General features: G+C 43.0%; 2 protein-coding genes and 1 long non-coding RNA gene across 5 annotated transcripts in view; 1 reads left to right on the top strand and 2 right to left on the bottom strand.

Annotated features, from left to right (window-relative positions):
* The window catches only part of LOC310706402, a 386,819-nt gene that overhangs the window by 50,943 nt on the left and 316,599 nt on the right, over positions 1–19,277 (bottom strand). The window lies entirely within an intron of this gene.
* MSL3 (MSL complex subunit 3) overlaps positions 1–19,277 on the bottom strand; it is a 113,263-nt gene that overhangs the window by 40,322 nt on the left and 53,664 nt on the right. The gene's annotated exons all lie outside the window — the stretch shown is intronic.
* Positions 1,059–19,277, top strand: part of ARHGAP6 (Rho GTPase activating protein 6) — a 181,796-nt gene continuing 163,577 nt past the window's right edge. The window contains exon 1 of one of the 3 annotated variants that reach the window (XM_083501850.1): positions 1,059–2,193. In XM_083501850.1, coding sequence (XP_083357976.1) covers positions 1,636–2,193 — 558 coding nt within the window. In that variant the 5' untranslated portion in view covers positions 1,059–1,635. Of the gene's footprint in view, positions 2,194–14,660; positions 14,869–19,277 lie in introns of those variants that run through there. The other 2 variants (XM_083501849.1, XM_083501853.1) reach the window with 2 other exon arrangements.

Raw genomic sequence — 19,277 nt, 5'->3', positions numbered from 1 at the left:
CTGGGCGCAGCACTGCAGCTAAGATTTCAGATTAAAACTGCAGAGCTGAAGGAAAGGAGGACCTTTTTCTGCCTCTCCATTTCCAGCCCCTCTCTGAAGACTGGAGAAGAGACCCTCTTAAGAATATTTGGGGGGTGGGCAAGGGAAGGACTAGACCATGTGAAAATTTAACATAAAATTTCAGCTGCCGTTCATTCATTTTCAGCTTTGTATTCGTTATAAAAAGTGTGCCTAGACATTCCATTGTTGCACCCATAACATAAGTTTAAGGTGCCATGTAGCTGCTAGCTTTCATCTCTCAGTTTCGAACACTGTTTGAAGTGCAACTCGCCAACTTTGGTCACGAATCTATTTTGGGTGTTAGGGCTTAGCTTCTAAACACCAGAAATAGGCAAAGATGTTTCTAACTATGTAGGAAGTACTTTTCTTACACCTGTGAATAAGAACGCTTCTAGATCACTGCTTCCAGTGCTTGCATGCATTTTGTTTTTTTAAAAAAACAGAATCCATACAATGTTGTTGGCATCAAAATGCCAAACTGCTATTTTTGGGCTCCGTTTAATCTGGATTTGAAGATCAGATAAGCAACAAAACAAAACCCTGTTGCAAATGAACTGTTTGGAAATTAAGCCCCCAAGATCGGGGAGAACTTGTGAGCTTGGTTTGACTTCTAGACTAGTAGGAATTCTTCCCCCACTTCTGACTTTTAGGTATACCGGTGACCACGATGCCAGGTAACTACTAGAATGGAGAGAGGGATGGAGAGCATTTGCAAATGACATCTCCTCCTTTATTCACATTTAGACCAGGGCAACTCCCAGGTTCCAATTCTCATAAGAAGAAGAACCGTCCCGTTTCCTCTGCAATATATATAAAACCCACCGAGGAGACGCAAAAGGGGGCGGAGTAGGAGGGCAGGTAAAAACAGCCACCTGCAACGCACTCCTCCTTCGGATCAAGCCCTGCTCCGACAACGACCAGCACCGTGCTGTGAAATCCAATAGCTGTGGGACAGCGACCTGACAAAAGATTCCAAGCAGCGGCGCCCATTGCGCAACCGGGAAGGCGGGCAACGCAATGCGCGGGGCTGGTCAGCTTCAGAGCGCGGCTGCTTGTGGAGCCTGTGCGGAGAGAGCCAAGCCTCCCTTTCAGGTGGGGGCCCCGGCCGGGCCGGCGGGGAGAGCGAGAGAGAAGGAGCGAGGAGGGCGAAGCGCCCGCTGCATCCTCCTCCAGCCAAATTAGGCTCTAAGCGCGGAGTTCACTTGGCGGGAGCGGGGCCAGGAGGACAAGCACGCGGCCACCGAAGCCACACGGGCGAGGAGGGAAGCGCGCCAGCCGCCTGTTGAGGCGACAGCAGTAGCAGCAGCAGCCGCCTCTCGTGCCGGCGAGGTGCCTGAGGGAGGGAAGAAGGGTGAGCTCCCGCCGGCTCCATAGCAGCAGCGCCGGAATAAAAACCGGCGGCGTCTCCCCTCCCTCCACTCTCGCTAACTCTTCTCCCGCCGCCTCAGCGCGAGCATGCGAGGAGCAGCCCCTCGCGGCGGCCAGGAGGAGGAGAGGGCGGCGGCGGCGGCGGCGGCAGCAGCAGCTCCTTGAGGCGCCTGGGGCTGAGGGGAGTCCTCCCGCCTGGCCGCCGGGATGTCGGCGCACAGCCTGCTCAACAGCGTCTTCTCCTGCTCGTCCTCGCCGGCGCCCGGCGCCTCGCCCTCCTTCCCCCCGAAGAGCCTCTCCAAGCGGAGGCTCCGCCAGACGCGCAGCCTGGACCCGGCCGTCATTGGCCGCGGGGAAGAGGCGGCCGACGGCTCGCTCCGCGCTCCCCGGGCCAGGGCGGCGGCGGCGGGCAGCCCTTCGGCCGAGTGCTTGGCGGCCTTCTCTTCGCGCGCTCTGCTGCGCCCGGCCGCTCCGCCGACTCCTCCGGGCGCCTCGTCGCTCTCGACGCCCAGCACCCCGCTCGACAAGTCGCCGTCGGGCAGCTTCCACTTCGACTACGAGAGCCCTCGAGGCAAGAGGCACACCGCGTGGGAGCTGCCTTTCCTGGCGCGCGCGCCGTCCGCCTCGGCGCTCGGCAGCGCCCCAAGCGGCGGCGGCGGCGGCGCCAACAGCATCTTCTTCTCTCCCCGAAAGTGGCTCCAGCAGAGGAAGGGCCAGCAACTGCCCAGCAGCCATGCGTCCGCCTACGTCGTGTGGAAATCCGAGGTAGACAACTGGGCTTTGCTGTACTTGGTCCGCAGCTTCCCTCTTCAGTCTCCAGGCCGGTGGTCAAGGTCTGGGTCTGGGCTGCCCATAGGAGCCGACTCCTAGGGGGAGGTCCCCCCAATAAAATATTTGAGGGGGCTGCCCCTCCCAAAGTTGATAGGTAAAGGTAAAGGGACCCCTGACCATTAGGTCCAGTCGTGACCAACTCTGGGGTTGCGGCGCTCATCTCGCTTTATTGGCCAAGAGAGCCAGCATACAGCTTCCGGGTCATGTGGCTCTGGCGAACCAGAGCAGGGCATGGAAACGCCGTATACCTTCCCGCCGGAGTGGTACCTATTAATCTACTTGCACTTTGACGTGCTTTCGAACTGCTAGGTTGGCAGGAGCAGGGACCGAGCAATGGGAGCTCACCCCGTCACAGGGATTCAAACCGCCGATCTTCTGATCAGCAAGTCCTAGGCTCTGTGGTATAACCCACAGCGCCATCTGCGTCCTAAAGTTGATAGGCCAGTCAAATAGTGTGCTTGTGCTGCATCAGGTAACCGATTACGCAGGGCGGGGCTTACCTGCCCCCCATATTTTATTCAGCCCTGGGGCTGCCCACTTGCCGAGAGTGTCTTGGCTGCCCCCACCACTGAATTAAGTACAGAAGGTGGGGGTCCAGGTCACAGGGTGGTGGCTTGGGGGCAGGGGTGCCAACTTGAAAAAAAATATTGGGGGTCCAGGTAAGCCCCACCCCACATGATTGATCACAAGACATCACGTACGCACACCATTTGAATGGCAATGCCCACTCATTTGGGGTGGGGCAGACCTCTCAAATATTTCACTGAGAGTGACAAAGGGACCTTGGCCCCTAGGAGTTGACAGCTATGTTTGGGGGGGCCTCGGGCCTTCTCTTTGCAAGTTAACCACTTTTTCTTGCACTTCATGTCTCTGATTATGGAATGGCAAGCATGGACAGTATTGGGGGCTGAAGAACTGTGAATTGGGAAATTTCTGTTTCCAATTTTCTCTTCCATGAACTCACCACAATGTCTGGGAAAGCACTGAAAGGCAGTGGTTCCCAGTTGGTGGCTCTGGACTCCAGGGGATCTATGTCACCATTCACATAACAAGTGCTTGCTTCGGCAGCATATATACCATTCACATAACAAAAAACTACCCTAGAGATATCAACATTTGCAAAAGTAGGGGTTCCATATGCTGGCTTTTGAAAATAGGTGGTTTGCAGTACTTTGCTAATTGGGGACCACTTCACTAAGGCATATCTTACTTGTACCGCTAACCTAGGTATCAGCCCCAAGTGTAGACCTTTCCCTTTTCCCTTCTGTCTTCTTTAAGTGCCTTGTCTTAGGTTTCTAAATTTAATATTTTACAACAACAGATTCTGGGGCTGTGGCATGTCTGGATGTTCTCCTGTGGCTAGAGTCCTAATCCCATTTATATATCGGAGTGGTTGTACTGAAGAGGGGAAGATGCTCAGAACATGCTTGGTAGCATTCATTTTTTTAATACGGAAGATTTGCACATTCCACAAGACCAAGCCATGATACTGGGTAGGATCCTAGTAAGCCTTGCTTATATTTCCTTGGGTAAAGACAGGTGGTGTTAAGTACTTCTGTGGTGTATATGTCAGTATTTGGGAACAATGTGTTGCCCTGTATTGTGGCCAGTTCCACTATCCCCCCCCCCCGGTCATTAGGTTGGGTTACATGTTTCAGTGACTCAGAGAGTGGATGTGTTCTCTGACAGTTGCTCATAATTAAAGTTGAATTATAGAAGCTTGAACATTAAAAAAATCTTCACGCCATTCCATCTCACCAAGCGTACAATGTGCATATAGCACTGTTATAGTTGTCTAAGGGCAGATAGCCACTCTGAATCCCTTATGTATGACTTGCTGCAAACCTGTTCAGACAGACTCAAGTGTGAATTGGTTGCTGTCTGAAGAGGCATAAAGGTGACAGGGCAGTTTTCAAAAATGGGTGTTTTTATAACCATGTAGTTGAAGTTACTGATAGACAACCATCTTCACTGATTGTCATCTGTTTCAATACTTGGCTATGTTTGGTTATTTAATATCATTTATATTATGATGTGTTGCGGGTAGACAGTAGGAATAGACAACACATGCAAAGCAAAATGTGCATCTGTTGTAATTGTGTTACAAGCATTACTCTTTATTTAACTTGTGTGCTGTTCTCATTGTAGTGAGAGAACAGTAAGCGGTAGTAGGCTGGTTTCTCTGAGGATGGGAAAGACAGAAAAGGGAATAATTTTGACATGTCCTTCAGTAAATTTGCCAGTCTTGTGAAGGGCAAGTAGTACATGTAACACTGTTTGTAAAATGTGCTTAGGACACGTAGAGTTTCCTGGTGCTGAACACATCAATTCAAGTAGTGGAAAACTTTGAACTCATGATTCCTTTCCCAATTATTGTTTAAGTTTCTATACATCTACTCTAGGTTTTTCTATATGAATTATAATTGTAACATTAGGAACATGGGTTGTTGTTGGACTTCCATTAATGAGAATGTTTCGACTCTTGGCAAAAGATCTGGAGATGAGGCTGTTCTGAACGCTCTATAGAGCTGTGCTTTCACAGTGCTCCGCATGTAGTTAACTATGGCTGTTGGCTGAGGACTAATCCTATCTATATCAGTTGGGAACTGTAATATGTATTAGAGGAACTGAAGCAGGTGTGCTAACTTACAGGGTAATTGACTGAAAAAGAAGTGATTTAATATGGCACATGCATTCCTCCATGTCCATCAGCTTGCTAGATGGTAAACGACAGCCCCTTGAGTGTGACCCCTCCCAAACAATTGTTAAAATGTGTGAGATATACCTTGGATGGTACATTGCTGGGGTCCAAATATATTGAAAGGCACTGCATTTTTTGAGCCATGTAGATAGGTAAAAGCGCTTCTACATAAAGGTATTTGAGCTAAGGATTGTAACTTTTTTTCTTATGCATTTCTAAACCCATATTTCTGCCTTATGGAAACCAAAGGATAAATAGGAGGATATAATCAAACATAGTTTCTGTGGCTGGATACAATTCCTCAAAAAGCATAAAGAGATTTTTTATTTTTTTTGTTACCCCCTCATATGTATCTACTTTTATGTTCCAACTGAAGAGAATTATTTAAGCTCACATTGAAAAGTAAGCTGTCTGTTTGTAGGGTCAATTGCTATACCCTTGGTTTATTCCATATATAGTTGTAATGCGTACATAAAACTTTCCTCGCAAATGATTAACTGTAAGCATGCATGACCCTGGTAGGATTAATTATTTCTGCTGTATTCACTCAGGCCATTTTTGTAAACTACGTGGTAGTACAATATTATTACGTACTGAGGAAGCTGTGGTGTACTCTGTCATTTTGACAAGTAAGCAGAGGTTCATTTAGAATTCTTGGGTGCATATACACTAACCCACCTCTTCTGGGTGGAAAGAGTGCAAATATCCCTCCCAACTAATTTTGACTATATATGGATGAAAAATAGTTGCAAAAGTAAGAGTAACACTTAGTCAAACACAATAAGGTTGATAAGTTACTGTATTTTATTCAGAGATTTAGGAAACAGGCACAAACTCTACTGTGATGTATACAAATATATACAGGTATTGAAATAGCTCTGCAGACCTAGCATTCCCAGGCAAAAATGGCTAGCTTTGAATGCAGTACAGTTACTAGTACAGTATTACTTGAATGTAAGTAAGCGCTGCTAAAATTGGAGAGACTCGGAATATGTTCACATGACCCCATTAGCCTGTGATAGATCCAGTTTTTTGTTGGCCTGTACAGTGATGGGGGATGAAGCAATTGCATACACATTGCATCCATAAGCAGCCTTCCATGGGTTTTTGAATCATAGAATTGTAGAGTGGGAAGGGACCACGAGGGTCATCTAGTCCAACCCCCTGCAATGCAGGAACATTTTGCCCAATGTGGGGCTTGAATCCACAACCCTAAGGTTAAGGGTCTCATGCTCTACTGACTGAGCTATCAGTGTAGCATTCTTAAGTGAGCTATTTAGATGTAGCTTTCTTAAGTAAGTTATTTTGCAGGCACATAGTATAAGATTCAGTAGTAAGTGAAGAATCTTTGCAAGCAGAAAAATAAAACATTTGTCTACTTTTAGGGTGCTTCAACATTGTCACATCCTGGCAGATTATTGTCACACAGTCAAAGCTTATTTGAAGCTCTTGCAAAACAAACCAGCTTCCCCAATAATCATACTTTTTACGATAAAACCAGTGACAGTAAGATGCACTGGAAAGTGTGGGATAACACTTTCTTTACACAATGTCATTGAATTTCCTCAAAAAACAAATAAGGATGAATGCCCATTAAACAGGTCATCTGGAAATGACCTTAGTTAGTGCCTTGATCAGTAGTACTTCAGAACCAAGTCTGAACAGGTGATCAGCTACCACTGCCTCCTTTTTTCTTTTGCAAAGAGCTGCTCATATGAGTAGTCTTTTCAGATGAGTTGTATAATATTGGAGTTGTAAAATCATGCAATATTGCCGCTCCTCTTCTGTCAACTTGCAGTTCACAGAAAGGAAGGTGTAGCTCCCATGACTTAGTTGTTGCCACATTAGCAACCAAGCAGGTTTTTATGTTTTATGTGCAAGAGATGGTTGGTTATCAGCTCTGACCCAAAGAGGATGGAATTTAGATGCTTCAAAACCATATTGGCAGTTTTGTAGCTATATACGCAATACAAAAGGGTGCTGAATCTTTTATTCACGAGTAGAGAAACTAGTAGATGTTTGTCTTCTCTAATCCACATGTCAGATTTTTTATTAGGCAGCAATCAAATTTTATAGGCGCAGCACAGTTTCAGTAGCAGGAACACACAATGGCAAAGGCAATTGGGTTTAAATGTGAAATTATTGATTGTAATTATTCTAAGACAAGACAGAAAAATGGAGAACTAGATCCTACATGCATTTACAGACTGCACAGCCTTACAGTTTAGACCATCCAATATATGATACTTAAGATAGTTTCTTGGTAATTGATGTAAAATATTGGCACAGGTGATGGCTGCACCCCTTTGTCCTGCTTCTTTCCCTGATGGATGCAAACTGCTTGTTAGGACTTTAAGCATGAATGCTGTAACAGATCTGTATTTCAAATCTTACAGTTGTCTGTGATCTTAACAATCTAGCCACCTGCTTCCAAGCATGCTATGCATTGTTATTGATGAACTTCAGAGATGTAGTTGTGCATGAACTTCTGATGCTAGCTGCATGCATAATTCTGACTGAAGCTCAATGAAGAGTGTTGCTATCTAAACGTGGTGGTTGCTGAAACTGGAATTTGTCCACCAGAGCAGCTGACAGTTTGCTAATGCATCAAAACCAAGTTGCCACTTGCAGAAAATTTCCTCTCCTTTTTACTACTGGTGATTTTCCCAAGTGTGTGGAGGAATTCCTACTTTACTACTGCCATTGCCTTGCCATCTGCTTTCAGCCTACCCTCCCAGATTCTTCATCTGGTCTGCAGTCCCAGATAGTTACACTCTCACACATTGGCGGAACTGGCCTATTATGCCTACACTTTGACAAATAAGATTTGAGTGGCCCAGAATTCTTTCTCCTCATCAAACCACTTTTTCCGTCCAGTGGGTGACCAAGAATTTCTATCCATCGAGCCAACCAGAAGTGAAATTTTACGCTCCTCTTCCTCTGCATAAAAAGAACCCAGCTTCTCCCATACCTCTTACAAAACTAAGTAGCAGCTAACTGCCAGCCAGAAATGGGTGCTTCACATTTTAAGCTTAACCCTTCTCAGGACCTTACAAACATGGTAAACATTGTATACAGAACAAACTTTGTCTCAGTCAGCACACTGTAAAAGTGATTCCTCTACACACTAGTACAAGCCACCTTGGCTGGACAAGATATGAAGCCAGCAAGATTTTTAATTTCTTTGGATTTGGGGGGGGGGCTGAGGTGGGTATTTAGGAAAAGGATGTAGTGGTTGAACTAGGACCTGGGCTAAATTCCTGCTCAGCCATGAAACCTACTGGGTGACCTTGGACCAGTCGCTGTCTCTCAGTCTAAACTACATCACAAGGTTTTTGTGATGATAAAACAGGGAGGAAGAGAACCATGGATGCCACCATGAGCTCCTTGGATGGAGGAAATGTGTAATATAAATGTAATAAATAAAAAAGGCAAACTTACCTGTGGGTAAGGTGAAATCCTTAATATCTTCTCAACAGTATTTGGACTTATTATTTTGGGGTTAGCCAACGTAGTGCCTCCCAGATGTTGCAGGCTACAACTGTCACCATCCTTAATAATTGGCCATGCTGTCTGGCACTGATGGGAGTTGCAGACTAGTAACATCTGTAAGATACAGTGTTGGTTATACCCTTAAGTTGGAGCGGAACATGATTTCCTTAGGATATTTACTAGAAGTTTACTTGCACATCTATTTTATAGGCACTTTGGATGATATGAAACAGACCAGCTAAAAATCCCTCAAATGAAGTTTTCAGTCTTCCTTAGGTGTGCCATTAGAAACTCCTGCTGCTTCTATAGACCACAGATTGTTTTTGAGTTGTCAAGATGTGTATTCTCAGGACAGTTTTTCTGCTTTTCATTAACTAGCATTGGCTGGATGAAAGGCAGGCGAGGCTCAAAATCTTTTTTGAGCAATTGCTGAAGAACAAACAGATTGTGAGGAGCACTGCTGTAAAATTAAAACACAGACTTTATGTATTGACTGTCAATCTCTGGAGTGGATTCATACTTCTGTGGAAAACGATTTGAGGGTGAAAGATATAGATAGAATTTTTCTTGATTATTGTCTCCTTACCTGTGGTATTCTACCCCTACCCTTACCTGTTCCTATTTGCAAGTTATTTTTATGACCAGCTATCTACACAAAAGGCTTTTATGGTCCTCAGATTTCAAAACAAGTCCCTCATAATGATTAGAAGGGTGATACTGCAGAGCAACTTTTTCTGCATCTCGTGGAGTCATGACAGTTGTACATTGTGTACATTGCAGAATCCACGGGGAACCCACAAAGGAAATTATTGTGAACCTGATAGGAAGATACCCCAGGCCCTGTTTTGGGTGTTCAGGCAATGTGTGAAGTAAGTGTGCAGAGGGTATAGAGTTTATACCCTGTCTCCAAAGTTCTTGTCCTGAATGTGCACTGCTCCTGCCCCAAACATCCAGCATGTGCTACCTTTACTTTTCCATGTTGAGTAGAAGAATGGGGTTTCTAAGAGTGTTTGAATGAATGTGCTTAGAAGTGTCGGATTTGGACCCTTGATAACATTGGATTCTGGATCATTTAGATGCAGTTTTGAGGCCATTTCAAACTTTTGTACTCAGTTTGTGAGAGTCTCCTGTGGGGATGTGGATACTGGGAATGGGGCTTTCATGCACAGCCTTCATGCCCTTATAAACGAAGATATTTGTTGCATAACAAAACTGATAGAGCCTCAGAACCACTTTTAAAATATATTTTTAATTGATTTTCAACATTAACAAAATAGAAACTACAAGTATTCATAAACACAGGGAGTACTATTGAAAGCAAGTGCAAAACGGAAGGTAAAACCCATGGAACAAAATAATACAGCAAACTTCCTGTTCAGGGTAGTTCATTTACGACCCTGTAAGACTACCCTTTTAATGCTCGTTTGCCAACCCAATCCCCTCAAGGTGTTTTGGACTACAATTCCCGTCAGCCCCAGTTAGGATATATTGGAGTGAACCTGAACAATCTTTCTGGAAAAGGTGGTGCGAGAAATGCAAGCAAGGCTTCATGCCTACGCTACATGTGACCTTGATTGTGTGCTATTGTCCTTCAAGAAAGACTTGAGCTATCCTCCAAAAGCAGCACCTGTTCTTTTGCATATACACTCCTTTCCTTGGTTATGATTCTGTAAATAGACTCTTGAAAGAGCCAGCAATAAGATATGTTCAGTTTTCAAGTGGATTGTCCTTGTCTTACAGATACATCTTGCATGCTTGTGTTGTACATGGCCCAAGGAGAATTACAATATTATCTGCCAATGTGATTAAGTGTTCAAATAAAGATAGCAGATTGTTGTTCTGCTATTTAAACTGAAAGCTCCCAAGTTTGCCATCTGGCAAGCAACTCTGAATTTCTTAATATCTGGTTCAGGAACCTCTAGAAACATTTATTGTTAATTCTTCTTACATAGTAGGTGATCCATTGACTGAAGACTATTTTGTTTTCAAGTTTGGCTTGGAAGTAAAAGTTCGGAAAAGCAGAACACAGCCTAGCTGGATGCACTGAAATATAAACAAAAACCTTTCACCTTAATGGGCAAAGCATAGTTATACTTCTCCCCTCTGATACTTCTCCCCTTACTCTACCAGTGGTAGTTAAACTAGGCCCATGTCAAATGCTACTTGAATGTTGTGGTGGTTCCAGTACTACTTTGCTAATGCCAAGGTAATTTGACTCCTTAGTTTTAGTTATTAGTTTGTTCTTACTACTTACACTTAGATTTTGTATTGTATAATGCATTATCTTTTAAACAAAACAAAATGGCACACTTGCAACATTTCACTAGTTACAATCTAGACTGTTAAAACACATTGTTTCTCCAGAATGTTACTGGTAAGTGTAGTTTACCCCTACAATTGCCAGCACTCTATTTTTTAAAGAAACTACGGTTCCCATGATTATTTGGTGGAAATCATGTGCTTTAAATGTATGGTGAGTGTGTGTGCAGCCCTGCTTGGAGCTGCTTTGGTGAGCAGTTACTCAGCTCATATTTCTTTTTGTTCTCTGGCGCTCTGAACAATCTAAAAATATTCCTCAAACAGGAAATGTTTTTCATTCTGTTATGTCATTTGCTTCCCATAGGAGGTATTATATCTAATTTATAGAATAAACTTTTGAGCTGGATTCCCATAGGAACCTAGGTACAATTGATTGTTTGGCATACTACCCAAACTATTCCTCTGTTTTTCAGAAGATGCATAATCAATGTCAAAGGGATTGTAAGCATTAGAAAGACTGGAGCCTACAGAATGTAAGGCAAGAGGAAATAACCATACTTGGTTTGCCTGCAGGTTAAAAACAAGCACCAAAGGACTTCTTAAATTTCACTTTGAAGGCATTTCTTGGCTAAACTATGAACAGAGTTTTCTCTCATCATACATATATCTTTTTGCCCAGTTTCAACCACATTCTCATTAGTGGTACATCTTTTGTCTATGTGTGTTTTCAGAGACTTAACTTTTTATTACAACATCTTGTTTGAAAGAAGGATATATTTGATAGTTTTGAATGTGGATGGCATTCCTCTGAACCAAAGGATCTTATCCAAGCAGCTGTGCTGCTACTTCATAATCTCATTTGAAAATACACATTCACTCTTGTGGCTTTAATAGTATACTTGCTATTTTCCCTGAAAGTTTAATTGTACATCTGAAGTCCTGCAATAGCTGGATGCTGAAGCAAGGATGCTATGGGGTGATGGATGCCTGGTAAAGTTTACATGGTTTGATGCAATGTTCAAAATTCGCCAGGTGCCAGGTGTGTTTTGCACCTGTCAGCCACTTGCGACCAAGTGAGGATGCCTGGGCACCAGGATGGCTCCTGATGGCTCCATCATCTGGTGGTGCATGCCTGGGGATCCTTGGATCTTGACTGTTTTCACACACCAGCAGCACATTCTGTGGAATTCTATCTTTTATATTTTATCTGCACAATCAAAATGAATTTCAGGAACCAAAAAGGGTGACTTCTTTAGACAGTATTAGTCTAGCTCAATTCCCTTTCCCCATAGTTTTCTTCCATTGGATTCTGTTATCATTGGTCTCGTACATCTCTTCCAGGGAGAACATGGAGAACTGAACTACTGAGGTCCTAAGGAATTTCCTTTAGTCAATTCCAACAATCATGAGGTTGAAAGCCTTGTTTGAATATTCATCCAGCTAGACCTTTTGTGCAGGCAGTAACTGAGTTCAGCTGAACACTGCTGCTTAGAGTCATGATCAAACTTTGTTTACTTAACCCTGGTCGTGTATTAAGCGGGCCTCAATGACAGCCATATTATGAGTCATGTTTCTTTACAGCAGTGCTTAATAAAGTCTTAAATTCTGCCTGGTTATCTTTTATTGCGAAGAAAAATAGATTAATCTTTGTTTTTAAGGCCAAACTAGATGTGATGGCAGAAGCTATCTTTTTGTTCACATGTCGGCATATTAAGCAATGTGAGGTCTAATTTTAACCTCAAAAGGCATGCCTTGGTAAGTGGAGCTGAATTCTGCCTTTCTTTGCTGCAGTCTAATGTCTCTTTTACCACCTACCCTAAAGGATTATTGTTTTGTGAACAGGGGGAAGCAGAATAACATTCATTTTTCATAGGAATTGCCTGCTACTTACCAAGGACCACAATTAAAACAATAAACTTACAAAAGATAATAAACAGTTAAAATAGAAATCAACTGATAACATTACATGCAGAAAGTAAGCAAGAATTTCACATTCCCAAATGCCTGAGTCAAAATATATAGCCTTGTGTTTTCTGACAGTCCCCAGAATTGAGCCAGGCAAATATCAGAAGGCAGAGACTGTAGGAACCACAAAAAAGGCCCTCTAGAGGTGATGGAATCACCAACAAGTTATTTCCTGTTGATCTTTCCAGGGGAGCACTACCCTATTCTGGACAAGTTTCATACACCAAACACACATAGTACCGCCATCTATCTGGATTAAAATTGAATTTGTTGGTTCTTATTCAGCCTGTTGCCACCTCCAGACACCTTGATTGAGATGCAACGGAGGAAGCTGAGTAATAGCAGCATTCTGATGACACCTTAATCCAAATCTCCTGATGACGTCTTCCCACTGCTTCATATATGTGTTGAAAAAATGGGTAACAAAATGGAACATGCTACAGCTCAACTGTGATGCTGTTGAGATTTCTCCGCTACCTTTTGTAACCCATGGGACTCAATCCTGCAACTAGGAGTGGAACTTCGGTAAAGCCATGTCCCCATCTCTTTATTCCAATATGATACTGTGGCCCATGGTATCAAAATCCATGAAGAGGTCAAGGAGAACAGGCAGGATAGCACTCTCCCTGTTCTCAGGGGCCCGTGGTGTTTCAGGCCATGATAACAAACACATCAAAAAATAAGACCTGGGATATCTTCTCAGAATTTGTTGTAACTGCAGTTTCTAATTCTGTATGAATCTGAATAATTTTATCCTCAAAGTGCTTCATAGAAGTATCACAGCAGTCTTCTGATAACTCACTTAATAACACGCACAGACATTTCCCCTTACTTTCTAGGAGGAAAAAAGTGAGTGTTATGGTGCAAAAAATACGGTAATCTTCCCCACTGGCCAGGTGTAATAAGCCTATTTACAATTTGGAACAGCTCTGTTGGACAGCTACTCAGTGGAGAAGTAGTAACCTTTATTCACCACTAGATGGTAGATTCAAATAATATACTCACCCAGTGTGTTTTTTTCTAAAAAAATGTTTAGGGGTGCTCTCATTTTGACTCAAGAAAATCACTGGGAAATAAAGCTGCCATCAGAGGTGGTAACAACGAAACTGACCAATCACCGTGCTAGAGTCCAACTCCTACTTCACATATTAAACTCTCGCTTCCGTATGAGACTCAGGAAACACCATGACAGGAAATGAGGCCGCCATCGGGGGTAGCAATGGAACTGATGATTCACCGTGCTAGAGAAGAAACTAACAATTTAATTTTTTAAAGTTTCGTTTCCCGTTAGATTCTCAAAACGTTTAGTGGTATGCGTGCCCCCAGAAAAAAAGCACTGCTCTCGCCCATCTTAGATCAGGTTCTCTTCAAGATTTTTTCCACTTGCACTATGGTGTGATCACACCAATTGTCTTATGCCTCTTGCCATTCCACAGCAAGACTAAAGCCCTGATAGGAACAGAACTGGAGCCCTGGCAGGATTTTATCCAGAAAATCCTGCAGAGCCTTCAGGAATCCTTTGAATTTCATAGGTCTCCAATAGGTTCACCACCTTTGCACCACAACTATGTCAGCCTTCACCAAGGAATGGTCTGTCTATGACAATAGGCTGAGTACCATCTACTCCCTTTAATGTATTTAATAGATCTAACCTGCTTGGTCTCCAAAACTGACAAAATAGTTTTGGGCCACTGATGTATTTGGATAGCCCCATGGCTGTCATGGAGACCTGATCTGTAAGGCTAGATGCCTTCTTGATGGGAATGTTGAAATCTCTTAACACAACAGTGCACTGAAAAGACCAACTCCTTTGTTGCCCCTCTACACACCTCCCTTGCAAGGGAGCACACGGTAAAGGGCCACAGATGTTGAATTGAGCACAAAAACTAATTGTTAGCCAGTGCAGTCATGTCATAATTGGTGTTATGTGCTCAGACAGTCCTGCCCCAGTCAGCTGCCTGGCACCAGCTGCAGTTTCCAAAATGTCTTCAAAGGCAACCCTACATATAGCATGTTGCAGTCATTCAATCTAGAGGTCAACAGAGTGTAGACAGCAGACATTAGGCTATTCTTTTCCAGGTAGGAGTGTAGCTGGGCCACCATCTGAAGCTGATGGAAAGCACTCTGCACCACCACCACCACCACCACAGCCTCAAATGGCTGCACTGGATACAGAAGTCCTCACAAGCTATGTGAGTACCCCTTTCAGAGCAATCTGGATAGTGAGATGCAAGGGTGGAGAAGAGGAAGTTTTATGTATGGCAGGAAGTAGTACAGTATATGCTACTAAGATAGCCTTCATAAACCTGGTGCCCTCTAGCAAGTGTTGGCTGCAGCTGATTGGAGTTGTAGTCCAAAACATCTGGAAGGCACCGGATTGGTGAAGGCTATGCTAAGATATCAGTACTGATTTAATTCTACTCCCATCGGTGAGAAATGGTGTTGGAACTCTGTGAAGTTAAGCCAAGAAAAAGCTATTTGGACCATAGAAAATACACATTTCTTGTCCGAGGCATCTTATTGTTTACCCTTTATGGAAACTTAGCTGTCAGCTGGTAATTAATACATGTGATTTGTTTTGAACACTGATGAAAATCAGCAACTCTGTGTAGTCCCCACCTCTCCCTTAATTGGCATTAATTAATAGAACATTTTTAGTTCAGTATTACATTTGGGCTATTCTTGTGTTCAATAATTGAATTCTGCATGTAGACTTTCAAAGACTGGCAGTGCTCCAAGCACTGAAAAGTCCTGTTTTGTAAATTTAAACTCCAGCTATTTTTAGCTTTTATTTTTAGTTAAAACATCGCATCACTACTGGCATGAAGTCAGAATGATCTTGAAACTTATGGCTGGGATCTGTTCATTCTCAGCACTAGGGCCCCATTTGTGCAAGCAGCGGTGTAGTAGATATATTAAATGTAGCTACATAAAAGTGAATGCAGAGGAGGAAATACGATTTGTCTCTTTTCAACTAAAAATAGTTTGGTGTGAGGTTAAGAAACCCTGACAAGATTAAATAGAATTTATGGGGTTAGCGACCTTAAATGCTGGAATTGTCAGGCTGACTGATCATCTTCTTCATGTATGGTGGGAATGCTCATCAGCTGTACTTTATTGGAGAACAATTTCACAATGTCTCTCAAATACTACAGACTGCATTATAAGACCTAGTGTCTTGATGGTGTTGTTTAATGTGGTTGGAAATGAGGTGGAGAGGCCTCTAAGATTGTTAGCTTCTATCTTACTAATGGCTGCAAAGATCATGTGGGTAATGAAATGGAATGATCAAAATTCCTGGCCACTCTCTGGAAAATGGCTTTGACTAGGTGGTTACACCAGGTAAAGGTAGCTGATGGATCTCGAACCCTTGGTGCGTTAGGGACTTCCCTGCATGCAAAGACAGGCTCTGGTGCGTTAAGCGGATGAGACCAATAGTGGGTCAAAAAGTTGGTTTCTGCAGGTTCTGTAGAGGGAAATGAGGGTCAGATGGGGCTCACCCATCTGGGAAGGTAGTCTATCTAGAAGATAAACAATGACCCTCAACCTCTGCTGCCTTGTGGGATATCTTTGGGAGAAGAAAAGGCTAAGGAGTAAACCCTACACAAATCTGGAGTAGAGTCCCTAAGGTGGTTGGGTGACATATTGTATGCCTCCTTCTGGAAACTCCTGCAGCCTGGCTGGTTCCAAATGTATTGTTCTGCTTTCCTTCGGACCACATCAGCAAGACTGGCGGGGGGTCTTGTTGTCTTGGCAGCCCAGGACCGCTATGCACATTGCTTTGGCTTGCATGCCTGGAAGGTCACTTTGGTGCTGCTAACACAGCAAGAGCAACACAAGCAGGGCTGTAGTTAGGGGGTGGTGAGCTGGGCCCTCGCCAGGGGTGCAGGTGGAGGGGGGGTGCGCAAAATCGGCTTTAAAAAATTGTCCATAAATATGACTATAAAAATATTGATTATTGCCTCATAAGAAAAGGTTTTAAATAGAGGGTGAATTGAATGGAGGGTGGGTTTGGAGGAGAGGTGGAAAGAAGAGCTAATTTGTCAGTGGCTAGGGGGTGCAATCTGGAAAGTTCTGCCAGGAGTGCAAGATCACCTAGCTATGGCACTGAACACAAGAGGCAGCCATTACAAGTTACCGGTCTCTGCAGCCACAACAGGCACTGTGATTCTCCAGCAGTTTGAAGTCACCTAAGAGGCACACTCCATTGTCTTTTGAGACAAACGGATGCCAAATGATGTGCCTGGAATCTTTGAATGTCATTTATCCCAGTCTGTATTTGTTTTGGATTTTATATGAAATTGTTTTATATATGTTTGTTGCTAAATCACTTTGAGATGTTTTATTCGAAGATATTCATAACTAGAATATAATCAATCAGTACATACATAATAGTTGTAGGCGAGTATATCAGAAAAGAAGGCTAGGAGAAGAGAAATGGCCGTATAGATAATGGTATGGTGGCTTTCGATTCTCCTTATTCCACATTTTTTGCAACACATTGAAATGCTTGGGCTTGAGGCCCTGCTATCTACTAGAGGATGTGCAGAAACAGAGTCCAATATTGCACTGAGAATATTTGAGTTATATCAGGCAACAAAAACATCGTAAATCATCTGTCATTATATATATATTTTAAACCTCAGGGAATTCAGAGCTGAAAGTTGCCATGATTCCTAAATATCTTTCCTTAACTGAGCCAGGGAATACTTGGTTCAGAGTCATGAAACATTTTTTAGCTAGTAGAGTGAGGTGCATATTGCATGGTATCATTCTCAACGAAACGTTGCTTGTTGCAGTGGTAATTTTATCTTGGCAATAGTTCAGTAAGTTGGATCACATATTGGGGTTGCCTACTTTTCTCCTAGGTGTAGTTGAGTAAGCAGTCTAATTAACATGTGAAGTGGCAGTATACTTTCATCTGCAAAAGGTGTCATGGGTAAAATCTGTGAAGTGCATGCAACAAAGTAATTTGCCACCAGAGTAAGCTGCAAAGGTCTGAAGGTATGCATAATGGAATTTAACAGAACAGGCCTTTGCTTCATCTCATAAATATTAACTCTTTAATAATAAGATAGATGGGAAATTGGACAGTCACTTCTCCCTTTAAGTTTCATTCTCAGTAGCTTGGATCAGTTTATCTGACAAACTTTGTCTTTGGAATTTTAGTATGTTTTGTTTATATGCACACCTTGCCAATGATCTCACCATACCACATATCCAGATACTGTACAGTTTTGAAGCCTTGCTAATCTGCAATAGTTAATAGTAGTTGTTGCATGACTTTGAGACATTTGCTCGTTTATGGATGAGATGTACAGAGAAAGTGAATTGCTATTAGTTTCTTGCATATTGGCGTGTGTGTGTGTGTGTGTGTGTGTGTGTGTGTTGTAGTCAATACTTTGTAAAGCCTTACGAATATTTCTAATGCAACTACCAATATCACTAGGCTTTATTCACAGAGTTGTTTCTGGCCCTGTTGGACATGCTAATTTTTCATGTCAGTCTGCAGCTGGAACTTCTTATCCATTTGGATGCCATTTTCCTTTGGCTCACCTTAAGCGCTGTGAAATTTCCATGCTTCAATTGATATGTCAGAAAAGTATATGTGAAATAATGTGTTATGATGTGAGTGGCTGCATGAAAACAATGGAGATCTAGTATAATGGGGTGGGGGTGGGGAGATGGATTTTTTTTTTTATTGCTTACGCCTTTCTGTTCCCTCCTGAAGGCCAAGGGGACTAACAGCAAGCAAAGAAAAAGAACAAATTTGAAATATCAGAATAATGATAAATCATAGAATCTTAAGAGTCATGGAATTTAGCACGAGGCAAAAGCCAAGAGTCTTTTCCTCCCTAATTAACTTTTATTGATAAAATAATAACAAAAGTCAGCTTTACAGAAGCATGGAATGGAATAAAACAAAAACAAAAAAATAGCAAGTACAGTGGTACCTCGGGTTAAGTACTTAAATCATTCCGGAGGTCCGTTCTTAACCTGAAGCACCACTTTAGCTAATGGGGCCTCCTGCTGCTGCTGCGCCGCCGGAACACAATTTCTGTTCTCATCCTGAAGCAAAGTTCTTAACCCGAGGTACTATTTCTGGGTTAGCGGAGTCTGTAACCTGAAGCGTATGTAACCCGAGGTACCACTGTATTACAAAGGGATATTAACTGAGGTGGAAAACTCATTGGTGTAGAAAGATATCACAAGTACACTGCTACCTCATGTTACGTACGCTTCAGGTTATATACGCTTCAGGCCCCATTAGCTAAAGTGGTGCTTCAGGTTAAGAACAGTTTCAGTTAAGAACGGACCTCCAGAACGAATTAAGTACTTAACCCGAGTACCACTGTACATAAGCAAAGATAGTGTTTCACCTTGCATCAGTATTTCCCAATGTGGTCCCCTTTTTATTCAAAAGCCAAGCCATGGACCCCCTACTTTTGAAATTTTTTGATATCTCCTTGGTAGTTTTTGTTATGTTAATGGTGCTGCAGACCCCCTGGGTTCTGCAGACCATGTTAATACCCTGGGGTAAGCAAACTACCAGTTGGGAACCACTGCTATGGATAAACGAGTCCTCTGTAGAGCAATACCT

Source organism: Podarcis liolepis (assembly GCF_965112155.1).
Source record: "Podarcis liolepis genome assembly, chromosome: 4".
NCBI classification, from domain to species: Eukaryota; Metazoa; Chordata; class Lepidosauria; order Squamata; family Lacertidae; genus Podarcis; species Podarcis liolepis.
This window is presented reverse-complemented; position numbering and strand designations above follow the sequence as displayed.